The sequence below is a fragment of the Verruconis gallopava genome, assembly GCF_000836295.1.
Source record: "Verruconis gallopava strain CBS 43764 unplaced genomic scaffold supercont1.5, whole genome shotgun sequence".
Taxonomy (NCBI): Eukaryota; Fungi; Ascomycota; class Dothideomycetes; order Venturiales; family Sympoventuriaceae; genus Verruconis; species Verruconis gallopava.
Genome location: NW_015622141.1, coordinates 1,040,369 through 1,064,147, shown reverse-complemented (window position 1 = coordinate 1,064,147; position 23,779 = coordinate 1,040,369). Strand labels below are relative to the sequence as shown.

Below are 23,779 nucleotides of genomic sequence, written 5' to 3'. Positions count from 1 at the left end.
GAGTCGTCAGAATTGTGAGGGGTGAATATAAGTGTGATATTAGGATAGGAAGTAATAAGTATAGATTAGTATTAAAACTAATAACTAAAGAGTTAAACTAAGGTAGATACTATATATAGCTTAAATACTGCTTCCCCCTAAAGCACGTGACCCGCGGCCTGAGCGCAGCCGTACCGTGCGTATGTTCCTACTCCGTTCCTCACATATATTAATTTTAATTAAAGATACCACTTAATATATTATGGAGTCTCCTTCTTACTATAAAAGAGTATATTTAACCTTTATTTCTTTATTATAATTAGTTCTTCTATTTAATATATCTATATTAGTATTAAGTTTTCTACTCCAATATTTAATCTTAAAGTTAAATAATAATAATTTATATGATTATTTTAACTATTATCTATTTAATACTTTGGTAGTAGTGAAGTTTTAGAGATTTTAGTAATCTAATAAGATTAAAAATATATCCTTTATACTTTCTAAGTAATATTACTAGTATTTAAATATATTAATAATTACTAGTAATTCCTAATCTAATATAGAGTATCTGGTTTCTATATCTATAAACTTTCTTAAATGATAGGCTACTAGTTACTATAGCCTATCTTTATCCTGTTAACTTAGGACCGCTCCTAGAGTATATTTAGAAGTATCTATCTTAACTTTTATTAGCTTTTTCTTATTAAATAATTATAGTACTAGTATAATTATAATTAATTTCTTAAATTTATTAAAGGCCTTTTAAGTATTCTTAGTCTATTGAAACTTTTAGGAAGTAATACTAGTATTTTCCCTTTTCTTAGTAAGTTCAGTAAATAGTACTATAATTCTTAAATATCTAGGGATAAACTATCAATAATAATTTATAAATCCTAAGAATACTTAAACTTACTTTATAGTTTAGGCTATTTCTTAATTCTTTCAACTTTATCTAGATTTACTTTTAATCCCTTTTCTGATATAATTAGTCTAATAAACTTAATTCTCTATTTATAGAACTTATATTTAGATAATTTAAGCTATAAGTTATATTTCTTTAACACTTTTAAGATCTTTTAGATATATTTAACATATTCTTTAAGCATCTAGAAGTATACTAAAATATTATCTATATAGACCTTAATATACTTATTTAAGTATTCCTACAATATATAATTTATATATACCTATATAATAGCTAAAGTATTAGTAAACCTAAATAATATTACTCTATACTAGTAGTACCCTTAATAAGTACTAAATACTATCTTATATTTATTACCCTAATTAATCTAAATTTAATAAAATACTTCTGATATATTAAACTTTATAAACTATTAAGCTCCTTAAAATCAGTCTTATAACTTCTAAATTAATAATAGTATTATAGTATTCTTTATTATAATACTATTTAGATATCTATAATCTATATAAAGTTATAGTCTACTATTAGGTTTAGGTATATAGAATACTAGATATCTTATAGGAGACTTAGACTCTTTAATAAACCCTTATTTTAGGTTTTTATCTAAATATTTATCTAGTACCTCTCTTTAATCTATCCTAAATAGATAAATATTAAACCTTTTTAGTTAGAATCTCTCTTTTAGTACTATTTTATAATTAAATAGCTAGTATAATAGTAAGGCTTCTTCTAAAGCCTCCTTCTCAAAAAGTTCTACAAATTCCTTATACTCTAGAGGAATTTGGAATACTATCTTCTACTCCCTTTAAAGTTAATAAATAGTTACTACTTTTATATTTTATATATTTTACTATATAAGCTTTTTTATTTACCCTTTAGTATACTTTTTAGCCTAAACAGAATATTAATCCTTAATTAGAGATATAGTTAAGGTTAATTAGTTAATATATGGTCTTTTATCCTAAAGCCATAATAATCTAAAGATAATATCTAAATCCCTAATATTAGTAATATTAAATATCCTTCTAATCTTTTTACTTAATATTATTATATTAATAATTATCTTATATTTAACTATATTTTAATCTAAAGTAATCGGGGTTCCATTAACAGTAATAAATAGGTATAAATCCTTTTTCTTATATAAAGGTAGACTTTACTCCTTTATATATCAGTTATTTAAGAAGTCTGTTGTAGCTCCTAAGTTAATTATAACTATAATAGAATTATTTATAATCTTAACTTCTATTATTAGCTTACTTTCCCCTAACTTACTAAGGCTTTAAGGTTCTTTCTAAAAATTAACTATTATACTCCTTAATAGTTAACCTCCTTATTTCCTAAAAAATAAGGGTACTTATATTTACTATTATTAAGCATTTCTTTACCTAACTCCTATTCCTCAGAACTTCTATTATCTAAGTTAAATATTCCTTTTATTATTTATAGGTTTATTTGATATTTCTTCTATAAATCATCAAAATCTAGGTTAGTATTTATCTGAAATCTAATCTAGTATAAGTCCTTAAGTAAAATCTATATAATAGTCTTTTTTATTAAATTATCTGTTATATAGATAAATTTTATAATATATATAAAGATATTTTCTATTATTTTATTCTTTTTAGGATTAAGATTTTTAATTATACTTTAGATTCCTTATAGTAATAATCTAATATTAATTAATATATTACCTTTATTAAAGGTCCCCTATTATATTAATAGTATATAGTATCCTAGGTATTAATAACCCTAAGTTATATAGTAGTTAACTAGAAGATATTTATAGTATATATAATAATTATTACTTTTAATACCTTTAATCTAAAGTATTTACTAAATTTATATGAAAGAAACTTTAGGTGGTCTATAAGGATATTCCTATAATAGTTCTCCTAAGTCCCTGTTTTCACTATACTCCCAGAATCTATAATCCTAGACCTAATAATAGCTAATTAGTAATACCCTATAAAACTTATAAACTATATTTATCTAAATATTAGGATATTATTTTAAGATTCCCTAAATTGCAGTCTTATCCTATAATCCTATATTTTAATTTAATCCCTATTAGTAAGTATTATAAAAATTTTTCTTAAATATAGTAATCTTCTATGCCTATATACCGGTTCTTAGAATCTTAATTAATTATTTTTTAGGCTTTAAGTAATTTTGGGTAAAGTATCCTAGTTAGCTATATTTAAAGTAATTTCCCATATTTTTCTTAAAATTCTTAGGCTTTTTTAGAGCTTAATTACCTTTCTGGAGTTTATCTATCTCTATAGGCTATAGTCTATAGTAATTAGTAGAGTATTATAGTCTCCTATAATTAAATTAATATTTAGGTATTTTTCCCTACTTATTAAGCTTATTTTTAAATAGGATAGAATTAACCCTAATTACTAATTTAATAAGTTTAGTAAGGGTAAATATCTCTTTCTCTCTAAGTTATAATTAGGTTTTAATTTCTGATTTAAGTCCTATAAAGAATTTAGTATAGAATATATTATTATTCTATTTTAAAATTATTACCTATTTCTTAAATTTAACTATATAGGAATTTATATCTAACTTTTAGTATAGTTCTAATAACTTCTTTTTAACTAGATAAACCTTATTAACTTACTAAAAGTATTAATCTATTTCTCCTATAAATATTAAATAATTTTAGAAAATCCTTTTAATATTATATAGAATATCTCCCTTCTTTAAAATATTTTAATTAACTTATCTCTAAATCTAAGTATATATATTTCCTTTTAAATAAAAAATTATATATATAACTTTCTTTTCTTTAGTTTTAAACTTATCCTAATTCTAATAGATATAAATCCTAAGCTAAAACCTAAAAGCTTTATATTTAGATTATTCTCTTTTAAAAGGTTTAGGTAAGTTAACTTTAGGTTAAACTATATTATTATTAAATAGGTTTTTACTTCTAGAGTTAGAGTTTAAATTAGATAAATTAGAATTATCAGATAATTAAATATCTGGTAAAATTTCCAGATCTCTTAGTAATAGTAGAGGAGGTAGAGGTATTATTATTCTAAATATTAATAGCCTAGTAATATTAATACTTAAAATAATCTTAACCTTCTTTTTTAGTAGACTAAACTATTATTAACTTCTACTACTTCTCTTAAAGATAATAGATATAAGATATTATTCCTTATCTTATCTAATAACTTAGTAATTTAACTTTTATTAAGAATACTTTCCTAGTATTAATTAGCTTTACTAATATAAGCCACTTTAGAAAGGGTTAGTTTCCTAAAGTAAAAGAATAATATATAACCAGAGCTTATTATAAAAGGAATATAATAAGATAGTTATATTTATAATTTAGAATAGTATAAGCTTTAAGAATATAAGAAAATATTTAAATTAACTATTAGGTAAACTAGATAGTTAAATTATAAAGAAGTGCAATACTAGTAGAGATAGAATACTTATATAGACTTTATTCTTAGTATCCTTATTACCTTACTTACTGCAATTATTTTGATTATTCTTAAATAAAATAATCGCTTCCACTAATTAGTAATACCCTGATTACCAACCATTAGCTGATATGCTTATTCTGCTTATTATTAAGCAGAATGATCGCAATCATTCCTCATATGACTGCTCACGTGTTACTCCGTAACAAAGTAATACTATTTATAGAAGACCTATAATTACTTTATACTTAACTATAATCTGATATTATATTTCTAAATTAAAGAATAATCTTCTAGGTAAATTAAAAAAGGTTTAAGAGACCAGATCTTAAGAAGGGGAATAAAGTTTATTTTTAGTGGCAAAATATTTATACCAAATACCAAAGTAGTAAACTTAATTTTCTAAAAATTAGACTATTTAAAATTAAAAGGATTATAAGATTAGTAAATTATAAATTATAACTACCTAAGAATATAAAAATATACCCTATCTTTTATATTTTACTATTAGAAAAGGTGGATCTAAAGACTCCCCTTAATAAGGAAACTAAATTAGAAGACCTTATTAAGCTAAAGTATAAGATTAAGAAGATCTTAGATTACTAAATTAGAAGATATTAGCACTTTTACCTTATAAAGTAAAAAGGTTACCTATTAGAAGAAAATACTTAGGAACTATATAAAAACTTTAACTATCTACTTAAGTATTACGAAGTAACACATGATTTGTCACGTGAGTGATCATTTTGATCATTTTTAGGAAAATGATCAAAATGAGCGCACCAGCCAATAGTCAACTACCAGGGTATTACTGATTAGTTAAGGTAATTATTCTGATTATTTTATTAAGAATAATTAGAATAATTAAGGTAATAAGGATACTAAAAGAGAAGTCTATATAAATATTCTGTCTCTACTAATGTTATACTTCTCCGTAATTTAACTGTCTAGTTTATCTAGTAGTTAATTTGAATATATTTCTATACTCTTAAAGTTTAGACTATTCTAAGTTATAAATATAACTATCTTATTATATTCCTTCTATAATAAGCTCTAGTTATATATTATTCCTCTACTTTAGGAAGCTAAATCCTTCTAAAGTAGCTTATATTAGTAAAGCTAATTAGTATTAGGAAAGTATTTCTAATAAAAGTTAAATTACTAAATTATTAGATAAGGTAAGGAATAATATCTTATATCTACTATTTTTAAGAGAAATAATAGAAATTAATAATAATCTAGTCTATTAAAAAAAAGATTAAAATTATTTTAAATATAAATACTACTAAACTATTAATATTTAGAATAATAGTACCTTTACTACCTCTATTACTATTAATAGATCTGGAAGTCCTACCAGATATTTAATTATCTAATAATTCTGATTTATCTAATTTAAACTTTAATTTAAGAAGTAAAAACCTATTTAATAATAATATAGCTTAACTTAAAGTTAATTTACTTAAACCTTTTAAAGGAGAATAATCTAAATATAAGGCTTTTAAATCTTAGTTTAAAATTTATATCTATTAAAACTAGGATAAGCTCTAAACTAAGGAAAAGAAAGTTATATATATAATTTCCTATTTAAAAGGAAATATATATACTTAGATCTAAAAATAAGTTAATTAATATATCTTAAAGAAGGGAGATATTCTATATAATATTAAAAGGATTTTCTAGAGCTATTTAATATTTATAGGAGAAATAGATTAGTACTTTTAGTAAATTAATAAGGTTTATTTAGCTAAAAAAAAGTTATTAGAACTATACTAAAAGTCAGATATAAATTCCTATATAGTTAAATTTAAGAAATAGGTAATAATTTTAAAATAGAATAATAATATATTTTATACTAAATTCTTTATAGAATTTAAGCTAGAAGTTAAAGCTTAATTATAGTTTAGGGAGAAAGAGATATCTATCTTTATTAAACTTATTAAATTAGTAATTAGAGTCAATTCCATCCTATTCAAGAATAAGCTTAATAAGTAGGAAAAAATATTTAGGTATTAATTAAATTATAGGAGACTATAATACTTTATAGATTATTATAGACTATAGCCTATAAAAATAGATAAGCTCCAGAAAGATAATTAAGCCCTAAAAAAGCTTAAGAATTTTAAGAAAAATTTAGGAAAATATTTTAAGTATGGTTAACTAGGATACTTTACTTAAAACTATCCAAAGCCTAAAAAATAATTAATTAAGATTTTAGAAACTAGTATATAAGTATAGAAGATTACTATATTTAGGAAAAGCTCTTATAATATATATTATTGGAGACTAAATCAAAATACAGGACCATGGGATAAAATGGTGATTTAGGGAATCCTAAAATAATATCTAGATATTTAGATAAATATAACTTATAAGTTCTATTAAGTATTACTAATTAGCTATTACCAGGTCTAGGATTACAGATTCTGGGAGTATAGTAAAAATAAGGACCTAGGAGAACTATTATAAGAATATCCTTATAGACTACCTAAGGTTTCCTTTATATAAGTATAATAAATACTCCAGATTAAGGATATTAAGAGTAATAATTATTATATATATTATAAATATCTTCCAGTTAATCTCTATATAGCTTAGGATTATTAATATCTAAGATATTATATACTATTAATGCAATAGAGAACCTTTAATAAAGGTAATATATTAATTAATATTAAACTATTATTATATAGAATTTAAAGTATAATTAGAAATCTTAATCCTAAAGAGAATAAAATAATAGAAAATATCTTTATATATATTATAAAACTTATCTATATAATAGATAACTTAATAAGAAAGGCTATTATATATATTTTACTTAAGGACCTATACTAAATATGATTTCAGATAAGTACAGATCTAGATTCTAAAGATCTATAAAAGAGTTACCAAATAAATCTATAAATAATAAAAGGAATATCTAACCTAGATAAAAGTTCTGAGGAATAGGAGTTAGGTAAAGAAACACTTAATAATAGTAAAAGTAAGTACCTTTACTTCTTAGGAAATAAGGAGGTTAACTATTAAGGGGTATAATAGTTAACTTTTAGAAGGAACCTTAAAACCTTAATAAATTAGGGGAAGGTAAACTAATAGTAGAAATTAAGATTATAGGTAACTCTATTATAGTTATAATTAACTTAGGAGCTATAATAGACTTCTTAAATAGTTAATATATAAAGGAGTAGGATTTACCTTTATATAAGAAAAAGGACCTATATATACTTATTATTATTAATAGAACCCTAATCACTTTAGACTAAGATATAATTAAGTATAAAATAACTATTAATATAATAATATTAGGTAAAAGGGTTAAAAGGATATTTAATATTATTAATATTAGGGATTTAAATATTATCTTTAAATTATTATAGTTCTAGGATAAAAAATTATATATTAACTAGTTAACCTTAATTATATCTTTAATTAAGGATTAATATCCTATTTAGGCTAAAAAGTATATTAGAGGGTAGATAAAAAGGCTTATATAATAGAATATATAAGATATAAAGGTGGTAGTTATTTATTAGTTCTAGGAAGAGTAGAAGATAGTGTTCCAAATTCCTTTAAAGTATAAGGAATTTATAGAATTTTTTAAGAAGGAGGTTTTAGAAGAAGCCTTACTATTATACTAGCTATTTAATTATAAAATAGTACTAAAAGAAGAATCTTAATTAAAAAGATTTAATATTTACCTATTTAGGATAGATTAAAGAGAGGTATTAGATAAATACTTAGATAAAAATCTAAAATAAGGGTTTATTAAAGAATCTAAGTCTCCTATAAGATATCTAGTATTCTATATATCTAAATTTAATAGTAGACTATAACTTTATATAAATTATAGATATCTAAATAATATTATAGTAAAGAATAGTATAACACTATTATTAATTTAAGAGTTATAAGACTAACTTTAAAAAGCTTAATAATTTATAAAGTTTAATATACTAGAAGTATTTTATTAAACTTAGATTAAATAAGATAATAAATATAAAATAATATTTAATACTTATTAAGGATATTATTAGTATAGAGTAATAATATTTAATACTTATTAAGGATATTATTAGTATAGAGTAATACTATTTAGGTTTATAAATACTCTAGCTACTATATAAGTATATATAAACTATATATTATAGGAATACTTAGATAAGTATATTAAGGTCTATATAGATAATATTTTAGTATACTCCTAGATATTTAAAGAATATATTAAATATATTTAAAAGATCTTAAAAGTATTAAAGAAATATAATCTATAATTTAAACTATCTAAATATAAATTCTATAAATAGAGAATTAAGTTTATTAGACTGATTATATTAGAAAAGGGATTAAAAGTAAATCTAGAAAAGGTTAAAAGAGTTAAAGAATAGCCTAAACTATAAATTATTAAATAAATTTAAGTATTTTTAAGATTTATAAATTATTATTAATAGTTTATCCCTAGATATTTAAGGATTATAGTACCACTTACTAAACTTACTAAGAAAAGGGAAAATACTGTTATTACTTTCTAAGAATTTCTATAGACTAAGGATACTTAAAAAGCCTTTAATAAGCTTAAGAAATTAGTTATAACTATACTAGTACTATAATTATTTGATAAGAAAAAGCTGATAAAAGTTAAGATAAATACTTCTAAATATATTTTTAAAATAGTTCTAAGTTAATAGGATAAAGATAAGTTATAATAACTAGTAACCTATTACTTAAGAAAGTTTATAGATATAGAAATTAGGTACTCTATATTAGATTAGGAATTACTAGTAATTATTAATATACTTAAATACTAGTAATATTACTTAGAAGATATAAAGGATATATTCTTAATCTTATTATATTATTAAAATCTCTAAAACTTTACCACTACTAAAGTATTAAATAGATAATAGCTAAGATAGTTATATAAATTATTATTATTTAACTTCAAGATTAAATACCAGAGTAGGAAACTTAATGCTAATGCAGATATATTAAATAAAAAAACTGACTATAATAAGGGAATAGAGATTAAATATACTCTTTTATAATAAGAAGGAGACTTAATAATATATTAAGTGGTATCTTTAACTAAAATCAATATATCTAAGATTTAGAGGATTTAAGCTAAATAATTAAAAAAGGACTTTATTAAATAATATATAGATTATAATAATAAGTTATAGGTCTATATATATAAAGGGAAAATTATATTACCTCCAAATCTTAAGAAAGAATGGATATTTAAGTATTATAAACCACCTCTACAGGGACATGCAAAAGTAGAAGAAGTCTTAAAAAGACTATAATAAAATTATTACTTCTCTAGAATATAATAAAAAGTCTTTATTTAGATTAGGACCTACTATTTATACAAAAAGGCTAAATATAAATAATATAAATCTTATAGATTACTTTAACTAAGCACTAGAGAAGTCCTGGTAAGAAATATTAATAGATTTTATTAAACCTTTACTACCTTTTAAGGATAAAAATAATATAGAATATAAAAATATTATAATTACTATTAATTAGTTAACTAAATATATAATATTTATCCTAATTCCTTAATAATTTACTGCTTTTTATTTAGCAAAAGTCTTTTTAAAAGAAGTAGGGAGATTTAATATACTAGAAAAGATTATCTCTAATTAAGATAAAATATTTATATCTTATTTCTAGAAGGAATTATACTAAGTATTATAAATTATATAAAGAATATTAATAGTATATTATCTATAAAGTAATAGCTAGACTAAATAAATAAACTAAATACTGGAATAATATCTATAAATATACATTAATAATAAATAAAATAATTAAATATAGCTTATACTATAAATAGTGCTAATATATAATATAATAAAATAAAGTATTATAAGAATATTACTATATTATATAAACTTTAGAAAGGAATTAAGATTAATAGTTAATATATCAGTATACCTACCTATAAAGTAATGTTATTTATAAAAGACCTATAATTACTTTATATTTAATTATAATCTAATATTATATTTTTAAACTAAAGAATAATCCTCTAGGTAAATCAAAAAAGGTCTAAGGGACCAGACCTTAAAAAGGGGGATAAAGTTTATCTTTAGTAATAAAATATTTGTATTAAATACTAAAGTAATAAACTTAATTTTCTAAAAATTAGACTATTTAAAGTTAAAAGGATTATAAGACTAATAAATTATAAGTTATAACTATCTAAAAATATAAAAATATATCCTATCTTTTATATTTTATTACTGGAAAAAGTGGATCCAGAGACTCCTCTTAATAAAAAAATTAAATTAGAAGACCCTATTAAGCTAGAGTATAAGGTTAAGAAGATCTTAGATTATTAAATTAGAAGATACTAATACTTTTATTTTATAAAATAAAAAAGTTACTTACTAAAGGAAAATATTTAAAAGCTATATAAGAACCTTAATTATTTACTTAAACTATTATAGTATTATTATAAGAATCTAATATATTTAAAACCTCTTAGTTTCTAATACCTTAATTAAAGATTATAAGATTATCTATAAGCTTATTAAATTTACTATTAAAGTAACTACTATTTCTTACTTATTCTACTTCTTCTTTTTCTTCTAATTTATCTATTAAATAAATTACTTTTACCTTTATATAACTTTTAGCTATCTTTAGAATCTTCCAACTTTAAGAAAGTTAAGCCAGAAGTTTCTATTATTTAGTATTTAGCTATTATTACTTTATATAAACTTCTGATAACTCTTTAAAACTCTCTTTAATAACTGATTTAGCTTCTTCTCTAGTCTTATCTAGAATTTCTTAAAATATATTAATATATTTTATACTTTTATAAATATAATTTATATATTTAATACTTTTTAAAGAAGATATAGTAATATAGGTTAGTCTATAGATTAAATAGTATTTATAGTTAAAGATAGTAATACTCCTAGACTCTTTAATTTTAGAAGCAAGATATTTATAATAGAGAGAAGAGATTAAAGATATTTTTATTTTCCTTTCAGTAACTACTAAACTCCTTAAGTATTAAAGCTTAGGATAAGCTTACTAAGGAGGGGAATGGTGTTATAAAGTAATATATAATTTATTATATAAATAATTATTTTAATTAATTTTAGGAAAATAATCAAAATGAGCGCACCAGCTAATGGTCAACTACTAGGGTATTACTGATTAGTTAAGGTAATTATTCTAATTATTTTGCTAAGAATAATTAAAATAATTAAGGTAATAAGGATACTAAAAGAGAGGTCTATATAAATATTCTGTCTCTACTGACATTACACTTCTCCATAATTTAACTGTCTAGTTTATCTAGTAGTTAGTTTAAATATATTCCTATACTCTTAAAGCTTAGACTATTCTAAGTCATAAATATAACTATCTTGTTATATTCCTTCCATAATAAGCTCTAGTTATATATTGTTCCTCCGCTCTAGGAAGCTAAACCCTTCCGAAGTGGCTTACATTAGTGAAGCTAGTCGGTATTGGGAAAGTATTCCTAATATTAAGTTATTATAGTATTATTATAAGAACCTAATATATTTAAAACCTTTTAATTTCTAATAGTTTAAATAAAGATAGTAAGATTATCTACTAGTTTTTAGAGCTTACTATCTGTCAAACCACCATTATAGGCTCTTTCTTCCTCTTCCTCTTATTTAAGCTCTTCTATAAAGTAGATTACCTTTTTTTTTACTCTTTTTTTAGTAAATTCTAGGAGTACTTAATTATATAATAATCTGTTTTATATCTTAATAAGTTTAGTACTAACTTTCTCTAACTACTTTAAATCTTTATTTATTATAGATTTGGTTTTCTCTCTTATTTTATCTAAAGACTCCTAAGATTAACTAATATAGGAAATTCCCTTTTAGATATAGCTTACATACTTAGTCCCTTTCAAAGAGGATATAATAATATAGGTATAACTACTTTTAAAATAATTAAAGTAAGCTTAGATTATGATATCCCTTAGACCTTTAATTTTAGAAAAAAGTCATTTATGTCTTAAAGAGGGAGTGGAAGCCATCTTTAAGAGGAAAGAGAGTAGGACTTCTATAACTATTTAAATACTAGCCTAAGTTTAGGATAAGCTTAGTAAGGAGGGGAATGATATTATAAAGTAATATAGGAATTATATAAAAGGAAAATAATTATATTAATTATTTATAATTAAGGTAATTAGTTTATATAAGTGAAAGGTTGTAATTCACCTAGGTAGATTAAATAAATTAGGAATATAGTTTATAATTAGTTTAATTATTTATAATCAGAATAAGTGTCAGGTTTTATATATCTATAAATATATCTTGTCTTACCTTTACTACAGCTCTCTGTGATTTAACTATCTAGTTTATCTAATAGTTAGTTTAAATATATTCCTATACTCTTAAAGCTTATACTACTCTAAGTTATAAATATAACTATCTTATTATAATCCTTCCGTAATAAGCTCTAGTTATACCTTGTTCCTTTATTTTAGGAAGCTAAACCCTTCCGAAGTGGCTTATATTAGTGAAGCTAGTCGGTACTGGGAAAGTATTCCTAACAGGTAATAAGGATATTAAATTTAAGTCTATAAAAATATCCTATCCCTACCTTTATTATAGCTCTCTGTAATTCAACTGTCTAGATTATCTAATAGTTAGTTTAAATATATTCTTATATTCTTAAAGCTTATACTATTTTAAGTTATAAATATAACTATCTTATTACTTCTTTCTATAATAAGCTCTGGTTATATCTTATTCCTTTACTCTAGGAAGCTAAACTCTTCCGAAGTGGCTTACATTAGTGAAGCTAGTCGGTATTGGGAAAGTATTCCTAACAATTATCTTCCTATATCTAAGTAGTTCTGTGATAATATCATATATATTAGATGATATATTTGCACGCATCTTACTTTCTTATATTCAGCTTTTCCATTTTTTTGCGTTGGAACTCGGCTCGGAATTTTACCGGAAGTTCGCTGAGAACATTTCCGATACATGTTATATGCTAGTTGGAGTTCTTCAAAATACCTGATTCATAAGCGAAAACGGCAGATAACGTGACTTTTGAGGAGAAGCATTTCCGATACAAGATTCTATCGATATATCACCAGATATCTGATATTGAAAATTTGAGAAAAGTTCAAAGACTCCGAAATTGACCAATTTTGTCAAATTGGGCTTTCTAAATTCTATTTTCTACGACATAAGCATGTTAAGACTATTATGTGTTGCCTCTGCCACCTTAGTTCGTTTATTATACTTTTGATGAAGGATAATACTAACGAAAAAATATAGCTTCTTGTGTACTGGATTACACTTGCAATCTACAGGCTGTGGTTTCATCCGCTGGCAAAGGTGCGACTATCCAAACGCTAAATGTCATCGTTCGTTGACGACATATTCAGTATCCTGGACCATTTCTGGCAAGAATCACTCCGGTATATGCTCTTCCGATTGAACGGTTCTTGTATTTACTAATCACGGACAGTTCCCGGAGACCATAGCGCTGCTGCGTGGCCGTATCCCGTCAGTAATTTCTGTACTTTCGCCCATATATTGGGTTGACATATTTGTAGATTCTACATGAAAGCATGTCATGATAAATATGGGTCTATTGTACGAGTATCTCCGAATGAACTATGCTTTGATGATGCTCCAGCTTGGAGAGATATATATGGATCTCGACCCGGCCATGCAAATTTTCATAAGGATCCGATTCATGTTGGCTCCATCGCAAGTGTGCCGGGGGTTACAACAATAACTATGGCTGATGATAGAAACCATGCAAGACAACGAAGAGCACTTAGTCATGCGTTTTCCACTAAAGCTCTTCTGGAACAAGAGCATATTATTAAGGGCTACATTGATGTATTCAGCAAAATCATGAAGGATTTCGCCAACAAAGGAGAGCTGGTTAATATGACAGATTGGCTGGCCTATACTACGTTTGACATAATTGGCGATTTGTCATTTGGCGAGCCATTTGGATGTCTGACAAAACCCGAATTCAGATTCTGGGTTCCAGTACGTGACCTCTCACAGCACTTTTGCATATCGCTTTTCTCCCGCCATTCTTCATTCTCAGGCACTATTAGAGGGATTCATGAGATAGATATTTTTGAAACCATGAGATGTCGCAACAATATATGATGCCTAAGCTAACAGAAAGACTGCAGCTGATCAGCGATTCGATCACAGCTGGTGCTTGGGAACAGGCAACTCGTCGGCTAGCAACAACCGATTCCACACTCCAGAAGCTTCTTCTTAAATTGATCCCTCGCCATATATCTGACAAAAGGAAGCATCATCTTATATATAGCAAGGAGAAGATTATGAAACGTGTCAAGCAGACCGACAATGACCACAAAGACTTCCTCTACTACTTGATGCGTCAGAAAGACAAGGACCAGTTAAATCTGGATGAAGTCATTGTTAATGGCGCGCTATTTATAATTGCAGGAACAGAGACTACCGCGGGTTATTTAACTGGCCTTCTTAACGTGAGCTTGACATTCAGTTCCACTTCATGATGGTGCTAACTCTAATGTAGAATTTACTTCGACCTCAGAATCGTCATGTGTTCGACAAGCTGGTTCAGGAGGTTAGATCTAGTTTTGAAAACGAGGACGATTTCACGTTCGAAGAGCTAACAAAGCTTCCTTATATGACGGCTGTTATTGAAGAAGGTCATCGCATCTTCCCAAGTGCTCCAATTGGATTTGTCAGAACTGTTCCACACGGAGGTGAGTCTTCTATCCAATTTAAGAAATAGCGGCGTAATTTGTCTATGTAGGAGATACGGTTTGTGGAGAAATGTTGCCTGGAGGGACAACAGTTTCCGTCTGTAATTGGGCAGCAAGCCATTCAGAAAGAAACTTCGATAAGCCTTATGATTTTATCCCCGAAAGGTAACGTTCATAATAAGCGGACAAATACTCCAATCTTTCAGACTGATATCTTGTAGGTGGCTGGACAAAGAGAACACGACAGACAAACTTCATGCATCACAAGCGTTCTCTCTTGGTCCGCGTGGCTGCATTGGACGGAAGTAAATTAATTTAGCCGTCTGTACATAATAGTGGACGCTAACATTCGAAACAGCTTGTCATATATGGAACAGCGACTCATCCTCGCAAAGCTAGTCTGGAATAATGATTTGGAGCTTGCTAATCATCCCGCAAATGACAAGTGGAATCCAAAGAATGACTATGAGAATATGGTAGTATTGTAGGTTTTTTTTCTTAATCTCTCATTGATTTATCCCAAACTGATACCCCATTCTAGTAATAATTGGGTCAAGCCTCCACTCTGGGTGAAAATGATGCCAAGAAATTTTTAGATTTTTTTGATTTCTCTTATTTCGACATTTCTGAATGAAAAACTGCGTTGCTTAAGTCAATTTGAGGTGACCCGTAGATACGCATGACAAGCAAAACCTGAGCTAACGGACTTCCTCTTAACTATTTGATATCCTGGAGTTCTGGTGTATCCGCAAACGAGTAATTCTCAAACCAAGGAGGATATCTTTCGCCAACAATTTCCGTTTTCTCAATTTCTTTTCGGATAGCTTCTACCTCCTGTGCAGATAACTGCACCTGTGCCGCTGCAACATTCTCTTCTAGATATCTTATCTTTTTAGTACCGCTGTCTAAACGTTAGTACATTATTCAAGCCTGAAGGGGCTGCATTTACGGTATGGGAATTATATCGTCACCTTGAGCAAGTATCCAAGCAAGTGATAACTGGCCCGGAGTGCAACCTTTTTTAGCAGCAAATTTCTCTAAAGATTTTACCAACTCGAGATTTTTTGGAAAGTTATTCTGGCTATATCGTGGCGCAAATTTTCTGAAATCTCCTTCTTCAAAATCGTCAGGAGACTTGATCTGTCCTGTCAAGAAACCGCGCCCAAGCGGACTGTAGGCAATGATTGTGACGCCCAGTTCCCGACATGTCCTAAGCAGATCTATGTTCGAATCCTCAATTTCTGTTGAAAAAGGACTATATTCAACTTGAACGGCAGCGATGGGATGGACTTTGTAAGCTCTCCTCAACGTTCTGGCAGAAACCTCACTCAAACCAATAGCTCCTATTTTACCTTCGTGTTTTAATTTTGCCATGGCAGATACGGTGTCTTCGATTGGTGTCTTCATGTCTACACGATGGCAAAACCAGAGGTCGATTCTCTCCACGCCTAAGCGTTTCATACTTCTCTCGCAGGCCTTTCTGACTTCTCGTCTTTAGTTTTGGCTAACATATATGAGATCTGTCAGTACTTACCATAATCGGGATCACTTCGAATGGATGGTTGTCCCTGATCGTCCTTGGTCACACCGAATTTTGTGCAGAGATACACCTTATCTCGCTTGCCTGAATATTTAAACCAAGCACCAATTAGATCTTCATTGTCCGCATCTATGTCCGATTAATATTAGCTGGTGGAATATTTCAGTATCTCATGATTTTACATACACACATCAGAAGTATCCCAGAACGTTGATCCAAGTTCTATAGCTCGATCTAAAATTTTGAAGCGCTCTTCGTTTGATCCAACGGAGCCGTATCCTGATGACAAGCCCATAGCACCTAGATTTCTTGTCAATTAACATATTTTCACTGATCAAAACAACTTACCAAAGCCGATTACCGGCACTTGAGGGCCATTTTTTCCCACTGCTCGCTTTGACATTGACATTCTGAATGGGGATTACGACAATGTCACATGACAAAACTTTAAACTTGTAGAATATGCGATGATGCACCAGAGGAGATTCGTATTTTGATTTCAAGGAGGATACTAATAACCTGGTTTAGGCTTTCACTTGCAGGAAATGATCTGAATTCGATTGCTTTCAGAGCACGCACCGGAAAAATATACCCATGCGGGTAAAGGTCCAAGACGGTCCACTATAGTCCCTATGACGAGATCGGCAGACTATAGCGCAGATTACTTCTAGAATAAAAGACTATCATTAGTCCCGACCGAGTAATTGTGTTGAACATACCTATTCCAATTTTGTCGGCGAACGAAGTATCAACATGCCAGCAGTAAGCAGACGCCTAGTGGGGAGCAATTCTTACTCATGTTATTAGCCACACAAGAACCAGAACTCCGTGTTCAATCACGTCGCAATTTCGGTGCCAGATCTCGAGAAGGCAGTCAATTGGTACCAAGATGTTTTTGGCTTTCGTCGAATCCGAAGTGATCGGGCGACAGATCGTGCCGAAACACCGGACGCACCGATCTTCAAAATCTACCCTGCATCAATGAAGAAGGTGAAGTGTGCATGGTTAGCATGTGGCAACGGTGTCGGCTTTGAGGTATTTGAGTTTCAGGAGCCGAAGACGATGATACCGAAAGTTGCGAAGGAGGAAGGATTTGAGTACGCTCGTGGAGGTTTTTTCCACATTGCAATCACTGTTGCTGATCCTGAGGCCGTGGCGAAGAAGTGCATCGAGTCAGGCGGAATTCAAATTGGCGAGACTGTTGAAATGTACGGTGAAAGGGCATTATATACAGCAGATCCTTGGGGCAATGTCATTGAGCTTCTAAGCTGTAGCTTTGAGCAACTGATGGCAAATAGGGGATGACACGGAAGATCTTCAACAAAGAATAACCAATTTTCATTCTCTAAGTCACGCTAAAGATACTACCATTTTTTTGGTAGCCTTTCCATTTTGCATCTTCTGGATCATAGAAGGCACATCATCAAGTGAATGATATACCTCTGTTTCAGGCTTGATACCATGCTTCGCGGTAAAATCAATAGCTCGAGGCATTCTAGTAGGAACGCCAGTACTGTCTCCACGAATTCTGAAAGTTCCTATAGCAATATCTAATGCATTAAATGTGACGCCAGCATCTGGAAGACCGACAACGAGAATGATTCCACCAAGCCTTACAAGCGACGGAGCTGATTTATAGGCAGAAGTCGCTGCGCTAAAGATGGCAACAGTATCAGAACCTTTTCCGTTTGTCAGATCCTTGATCTTTTTTACATAGTCCTGATCTGTTCTTGAGTTGAACACATAATCCTGCAATAATCAGCGCTGACATGAGACTTATGTCGAAACCACCTACGGCTCCAATTTTCTTAACAACTTCAAGAATTGAATCTTCAATATCTATTCCTATAACATTGTATCCCATTGCCTTCGCGTACTGGCAAGCTATCTGACCTAGCCCTCCGCAGCCCACTATCGTTAGCCATTGTCCAGGCTGCAACTCGCATGATTCCACGCAATTAAAAGCTGCTCGTAAGTTAGAAGGTCTTTAGCAAAAATACGAGACACTTACATGTGCAACCTGCACAAAATAAAGGCGAAGCGAGCTTTACGTCAATCTTCTTTGGCAGTATCATGGTGTTATGCCAATCAACAAGAGCATATTCGGCAAAGAATCCATCAAAAGTGAAGCCCTGCGTATGGGCCTCTGAACGTTCGCAATGCATGTTATGGACCTGACAGCCATCACATTCAAAGCAGCTGCCTATGATGTATAAGAAGCCAACAGGATCACCAATTTCAAACCCTTTACCACTTGAGCTTGGATGAAGCTTCTCGACATATCCAGCTCCTTCATGTCCTAATGTTACAGGTTTCGGTCTATCAACAGAAACAAAAACATCCCTAATGGCCATCAAATCGCTATGGCAAAGTGATGCAGAAGCAATTCGAATGAGCATTTGGTTTTCACCTGGTTCGGGGACGGGGACCTGGTTGATTTGGATCTCCCTTTTCTTCGAATCCCATTGCACTGCTTTCATCATCTTCGGCAGGCTGAGTCCTTCCATTTTGATGTTCGACTGCCGTTTTTGTGCTTGTTGATTCAGATATTACGCTGTGAAAGATGGAAATTCGTTTGAAGTCGAATTGCACGCATCTCATTAGTCTGTTCGCATAAGCACAGGCTGTGTTGCACTAGCTCTCTCAGATTAAACAGCAAACTCAACTCTTTGTACAGAAAAGAAAATCACAGAGAGTCAGAGCCCAGATCCCATCTCTTCTCACGTTGCGCGGGGATGCAAGCGGGGAGAGGGAATATATTCTCCTTTCCTTTTCCAGACCTGCTGATATACTCCGTGTGGGAAGATCTATTTTCCGGTCATGCAGTTGAACTATCTCAAGGTGGAAGTGCATCCTCCGTTGACCCACCCCTTCACATAAACTGACAACGGTTTGCAAGCATGACATGATAGCACTTCTCCCAGGGTGGGAAGGGTGCAGTTATCCGAGGAGTTTACGGCTATAGCGACTTTATACTATAATGGCTGCTATTTGCGCAATACAAGACTGAGTGCAAGACGACTTTGTATACGTGCAAGACAACATCAAAAAGTATACACAGGTCCGTAATCTCTAGACTTGTATTACAAGTGGACAAATTGTAAATCTTCCGAGATATTCAACATCATGACTGTAGATTTTGATGTGAAAGGCAAGGTCATCACTCTGACCGGGGTAGGTCTTCAACGTCCATTTTCATAGACATATCAGCTCATTTTTTGTCAGGCTGCTTCAGGCATAGGTTTCGAGACTGCTAAATTACTTGCGGCCCAGGGATGCAAGCTCTCTATCGCTGATGTGAACCCAGAAGCACTTGAAGCGAAGGCCAAAGAGATTGCAGCCTGTGCTCCTGTTGAGAGTGATATTTTCAGCGCAGTGGTAGACGTACGAAAGCCAGAACAAGTAGACACGTGGATTGCAAATACAGTCGAGCGCTTTGGGAAGCTAGATGGTGGAGTAAATATGGCTGGTGTGATGTACGTCACTACAAGGTCTCAACCTGCCCGTTTTCACTCTTACTTTGCACAACCTTGTTTTTACGAAAATCTTACACTCGTGAATGCTAACATATGGATTAGTCCGAAGGTAATCAATATCGAAAGGGTGGAAGACTTGAATGATGACGACTGGCATTTCGTTATGGATGTCAACCTTCACGGTGTAATGTACTGTATGCGAGCACAACTTAGGAATATGAATGATGGTGGAAGCATTATAAATGCCGCAAGCATATGCGGCCTTATGGGATTTCCCAAAAATGCCGCTTATACTGCTACCAAGCATGCGGTGATTGGCATGAGTAGATCCGCTGCGAAAGAGGTAGGAGATCGAGAGATAAGGGTGAATTGCATTGCCCCGTAAGTACTTCACCTTGGTAATTGTTCAAAGAATGGGCTAATAAAAAGGAAAATAGAGGCCTGATTGAGGGACCTATGCAGCAGGCAAGCGTAAAGACTCGAGGTGGTGAACAGGTTTGGAGGTGCCACATCATGAGAAGAGGCACACCGTTCGAGGTCGGATCGTTGATAACGTGGTTACTTTGTGATCAAAGTAGATATATCAGCGGCACCGTACAAGTGATTGACGGCGCATGGGCATGTTGAAAAGCTTCAAATCAATGTTTTAGTAACCAAGGTTGGCAAATGTAAAACATTTGTCCTTCTTAAGCCCTTTATAACCCTCAATTTGCGCCTCTTTCGATGTCCTCTTTCCTTCTCACTCCGTCCGTTTTCCTTCCTTCATGAAGCTTGGCCGCGACTGCGTTGCTCATAAGGTGATCTATATTTGGCACAAGAATGTTACAAATAGCTGCCAAAGAACTGAAAGCAATAGAAACATAAAAGATTGTGTGGTAAGCGTCCAGATATGCATGACGATAAGCAAGAGAACCAGCAACTTCGACCTCTTCCGTGACGCCTGCAATGCCGGAGAAGTCTTTTGAGCCCCCTGCAACTTTGGCCATGTATTGGTTTACAGAGGAAGCTGGAAGTCCCGCTTTGAGCAAAGCTTGGGGGACATCATCTCTGATTGTTGATGTTAGACGATTGGTAAGAACGACAGAATAGATACTATAATAGTGTCAGCATCGCTGTAAAAGCAAGGCGAACTAGCTTTGAACTCACGTAGACGCGACAGTAGAGACTACAGATCTCATGCTACCAGCGGCTCCGATGGCACGGCCGATTTCCTTTTGATTAGGGACCACAATCGAACAGATAGGGAGGACAAGAGCTTCGTTCCAGCCGACAAAGAACGTTCCCATGAACACGAGACCCATGGCAAGTCCAGAGCTGGTGATAGTGGAAAAACCCATAACTGTTCATGCATGAGTTGGAAGAAACACTTTGAAAATTTCAATTGTACTTACGCCCAAGAAAAAGTGTAGCAGCAGTCATTACAGCAATGCACTGGTACTTGAGTTTTCCAAGCCTCTCTGCTAAACCTCCGCCGATCATCTCACCAATCGTAACGGCTATTCCGACTAAACAGCTGGCCCATCCAGCCCACATTAGACGTCCATTTGCGTATACGGTTGAAATAAGCCCAGGAAATACGATTGCTTGTGAGTAGTACGTGCTTGCACCAAGACCTAGCGACAGCGCAGAAAACATATAACCCCCATTTCTAAAGAAATGCATTGGCAAAAGAGGTTCCTTAAGTGGCGCGTACGTTTCCCAGACTTCTAACATTAGCCTTTCTGCTCCGATTCGAAAGGGCTGAGAACTCACGAAGCAAGGCAACAATAAGCAAACAACCGATCACAATCCAGGAAACAGTGTGTACATCTTTCCACGGGTAAAGCGATCCTCCAGAAGATAGGCCAAGTATAAAAAGAACTAGGCCTGCTATAAATAGAATGAGGCCAACTAGACGATGTTTTTTCTTAGCTGACTCTCCAACAAAGGAGAACAAGGTTACAGACCGTAATCAAAATTTTTAATAAGCCCCCATGCGTGCCCCTTTCCATGCTTATCCTGCAAGGTCGGAGGTTGATAAAAGAAGAAGTACAAGGCGCAAGTTACTGCGTTAAGGATCAACAAAAAATAGTAGACCCATCTCCAACTCGCTTCGGTGTATAGAATGAAGGCAGTGGACACGGCTGCACCAAAACCAGCCGTGGGCAGTGAGAATATAAAGATGATCGCATTAGCCAAGAATCGATACTTGACGGGAACAAGTTCACCAGACACAAAAGCGTAAGAGTATCCGGTGCAAGCCGAGAGTCCAATGAGTGTCTCACCCCCAACGAGTATAGGTACACTGTCACCAGTAGCAGACACCTGCAATGGTTAGGACGGTTTTTCCTCACTTTCATGTAGCACTTACAATGCAGCCAATGACACCAAGAGCAGTACCTCCAATAAAGAACCATCGGCGCCCAAAGATATCAGACAAAGAACCGACAGTAAGCAGACCAACAGCAAGACAAATGGTGTAAACGAGTGAGAGCCAAGTGATGCTTTCGCTGGGGCCAACCGCAGCATTGATTTGGTTGAGGATTGGAGCAACAAGTGCGAAACCACCAGTAGACGCCATTAAATTGAATCCGACCTTCAAACCCATCAACTTCTATGATTAATTACTAGTTTACTTGACCTACTGCAATCATGGACCCAAGGAAGTAGGCACTGGTGAAATATCCCTTTGGAAAATCTTGTGAATCTGCGGCGAAGCCACGGGCGGCAAGTTCATCATGATGAGTGTCATAATGACTGCATGCAGAGCCGTGCTCCAGTTGCTGAGCAACCGAGTCCTTCTCTAGTGCTGTTGCCATAAATGGAGCTTTGAAAAGAAAGAGAAGATCTGGAGAAAAGTCAGAAAGTTTAAAAGAATAAGAAATAACAATCTACATACCAGCCTTGAAGGAGCTAGAGGAGACTTGATTGATTTCAGACAAAGAAATAAGAGCGTGGGTAACTAAATTATTAGACAAATCTGTATTTCAAGTTCGGCCGTGTGGCTTATAACTCTGGGCTTACTATGGTATTACCTTCCTATTAAATTTTGGCAAGGTTAATAACAGTGCGAAGAGCATTAAAGAATTATTCAGGAGGTATAATAATACTGGAAAATGGTTGACTAGTTGCTCCTGAATGTATATATAAAAACTAAGCACCTGAGACTAATTTAGTTCTCATACTTACAAGACACTATCTCCAGGAAAAGTAGGATCCGACTCCAGACTCCACACTGTCGTTAACAGAGAAATCTTGGGGAACATTCCGAACGTGACGCATCATTGACGCAGCTCTAACCTGAAGTTCCGCCTGGCAGTCATTTTCCGAATGGATGATTATGCTTGATTCCAGCATAAAACCGAACTACGTATAATCAATCAAAGAAAAAGCATGAAACGGCGGACAAAACATCCAAGACTTTGTAGATGTCTGCAGCATGGGCGATTTGATTTCTTCGAGAGCTTGACAACTGGATCTCCTTCCACAATTCAGACTTTATGTGGTCTTTAGTGATCGCCGAAAAATAGACTACATCTGAAGATTTTGCGCATAGAACTATGTATGGCAAAGCTGAAGCATTGACGATGTTTTCGAAGTTTCGTAAGTCGCTTGTTGTCGATCTCACTGTTTGAATGGTTGAGAGGAGAATACCGACAGTCACCCTCAGCAAGCTCCAGAAAGAACTGTAAGAGTTCA

At 31.2% G+C, this 23,779-nt stretch overlaps 7 protein-coding genes across 7 annotated transcripts; 4 read left to right on the top strand and 3 right to left on the bottom strand.

Moving 5' to 3' along the window:
- Positions 1-13,551: 13,551 nt before the first annotated feature.
- Positions 13,552-13,809, top strand: PV09_02290 (uncharacterized protein; the record flags this gene model as incomplete). The annotated part of the gene is made up of 3 exons (XM_016355304.1): positions 13,552-13,587; positions 13,638-13,697; positions 13,748-13,809. Coding segments are annotated over 3 exons (156 nt in total), but the record flags the coding sequence as incomplete, so codon positions are not given.
- Positions 13,810-13,830: 21 nt separating this feature from the next.
- On the top strand, positions 13,831-15,681 carry PV09_02289 (uncharacterized protein; the record flags this gene model as incomplete). Its single annotated transcript, XM_016355303.1, has 8 exons — positions 13,831-13,868; positions 13,919-14,366; positions 14,519-14,842; positions 14,893-15,085; positions 15,136-15,250; positions 15,307-15,390; positions 15,444-15,569; positions 15,627-15,681. Coding segments are annotated over 8 exons (1,383 nt in total), but the record flags the coding sequence as incomplete, so codon positions are not given.
- Positions 15,682-15,725: 44 nt separating this feature from the next.
- PV09_02288 (uncharacterized protein) lies at positions 15,726-17,034 on the bottom strand (the record flags this gene model as incomplete). The annotated part of the gene is made up of 5 exons (XM_016355302.1): positions 15,726-15,986; positions 16,035-16,569; positions 16,620-16,754; positions 16,812-16,925; positions 16,974-17,034. 5 exons carry the CDS (start codon positions 17,032-17,034, stop codon positions 15,803-15,805), a joined length of 1,029 nt encoding a protein of 342 aa, XP_016217318.1. The 3' UTR covers positions 15,726-15,802.
- Positions 17,035-17,206: 172 nt separating this feature from the next.
- Positions 17,207-17,930, top strand: PV09_02287 (uncharacterized protein; the record flags this gene model as incomplete). Its single annotated transcript, XM_016355301.1, has 2 exons — positions 17,207-17,387; positions 17,433-17,930. The coding sequence occupies exons 1-2, from the start codon at positions 17,379-17,381 to the stop codon at positions 17,928-17,930; spliced, it is 507 nt and encodes a 168-aa protein (XP_016217317.1). The 5' UTR covers positions 17,207-17,378.
- Positions 17,931-17,975: 45 nt separating this feature from the next.
- Positions 17,976-19,132, bottom strand: PV09_02286 (uncharacterized protein; the record flags this gene model as incomplete). The annotated part of the gene is made up of 3 exons (XM_016355300.1): positions 17,976-18,374; positions 18,421-18,590; positions 18,637-19,132. The coding sequence occupies 3 exons, from the start codon at positions 19,130-19,132 to the stop codon at positions 17,976-17,978; spliced, it is 1,065 nt and encodes a 354-aa protein (XP_016217316.1).
- A 619-nt stretch (positions 19,133-19,751) lies between these two features.
- PV09_02285 (uncharacterized protein) lies at positions 19,752-20,728 on the top strand (the record flags this gene model as incomplete). Its single annotated transcript, XM_016355299.1, has 4 exons — positions 19,752-19,799; positions 19,851-20,101; positions 20,204-20,482; positions 20,539-20,728. The coding sequence occupies 4 exons, from the start codon at positions 19,752-19,754 to the stop codon at positions 20,726-20,728; spliced, it is 768 nt and encodes a 255-aa protein (XP_016217315.1).
- A 77-nt stretch (positions 20,729-20,805) lies between these two features.
- PV09_02284 (uncharacterized protein) lies at positions 20,806-22,899 on the bottom strand (the record flags this gene model as incomplete). Its single annotated transcript, XM_016355298.1, has 7 exons — positions 20,806-21,193; positions 21,248-21,440; positions 21,493-21,804; positions 21,854-21,991; positions 22,048-22,405; positions 22,452-22,676; positions 22,726-22,899. 7 exons carry the CDS (start codon positions 22,897-22,899, stop codon positions 20,806-20,808), a joined length of 1,788 nt encoding a protein of 595 aa, XP_016217314.1.
- Between the last annotated feature and the right edge of the window lie 880 nt (positions 22,900-23,779).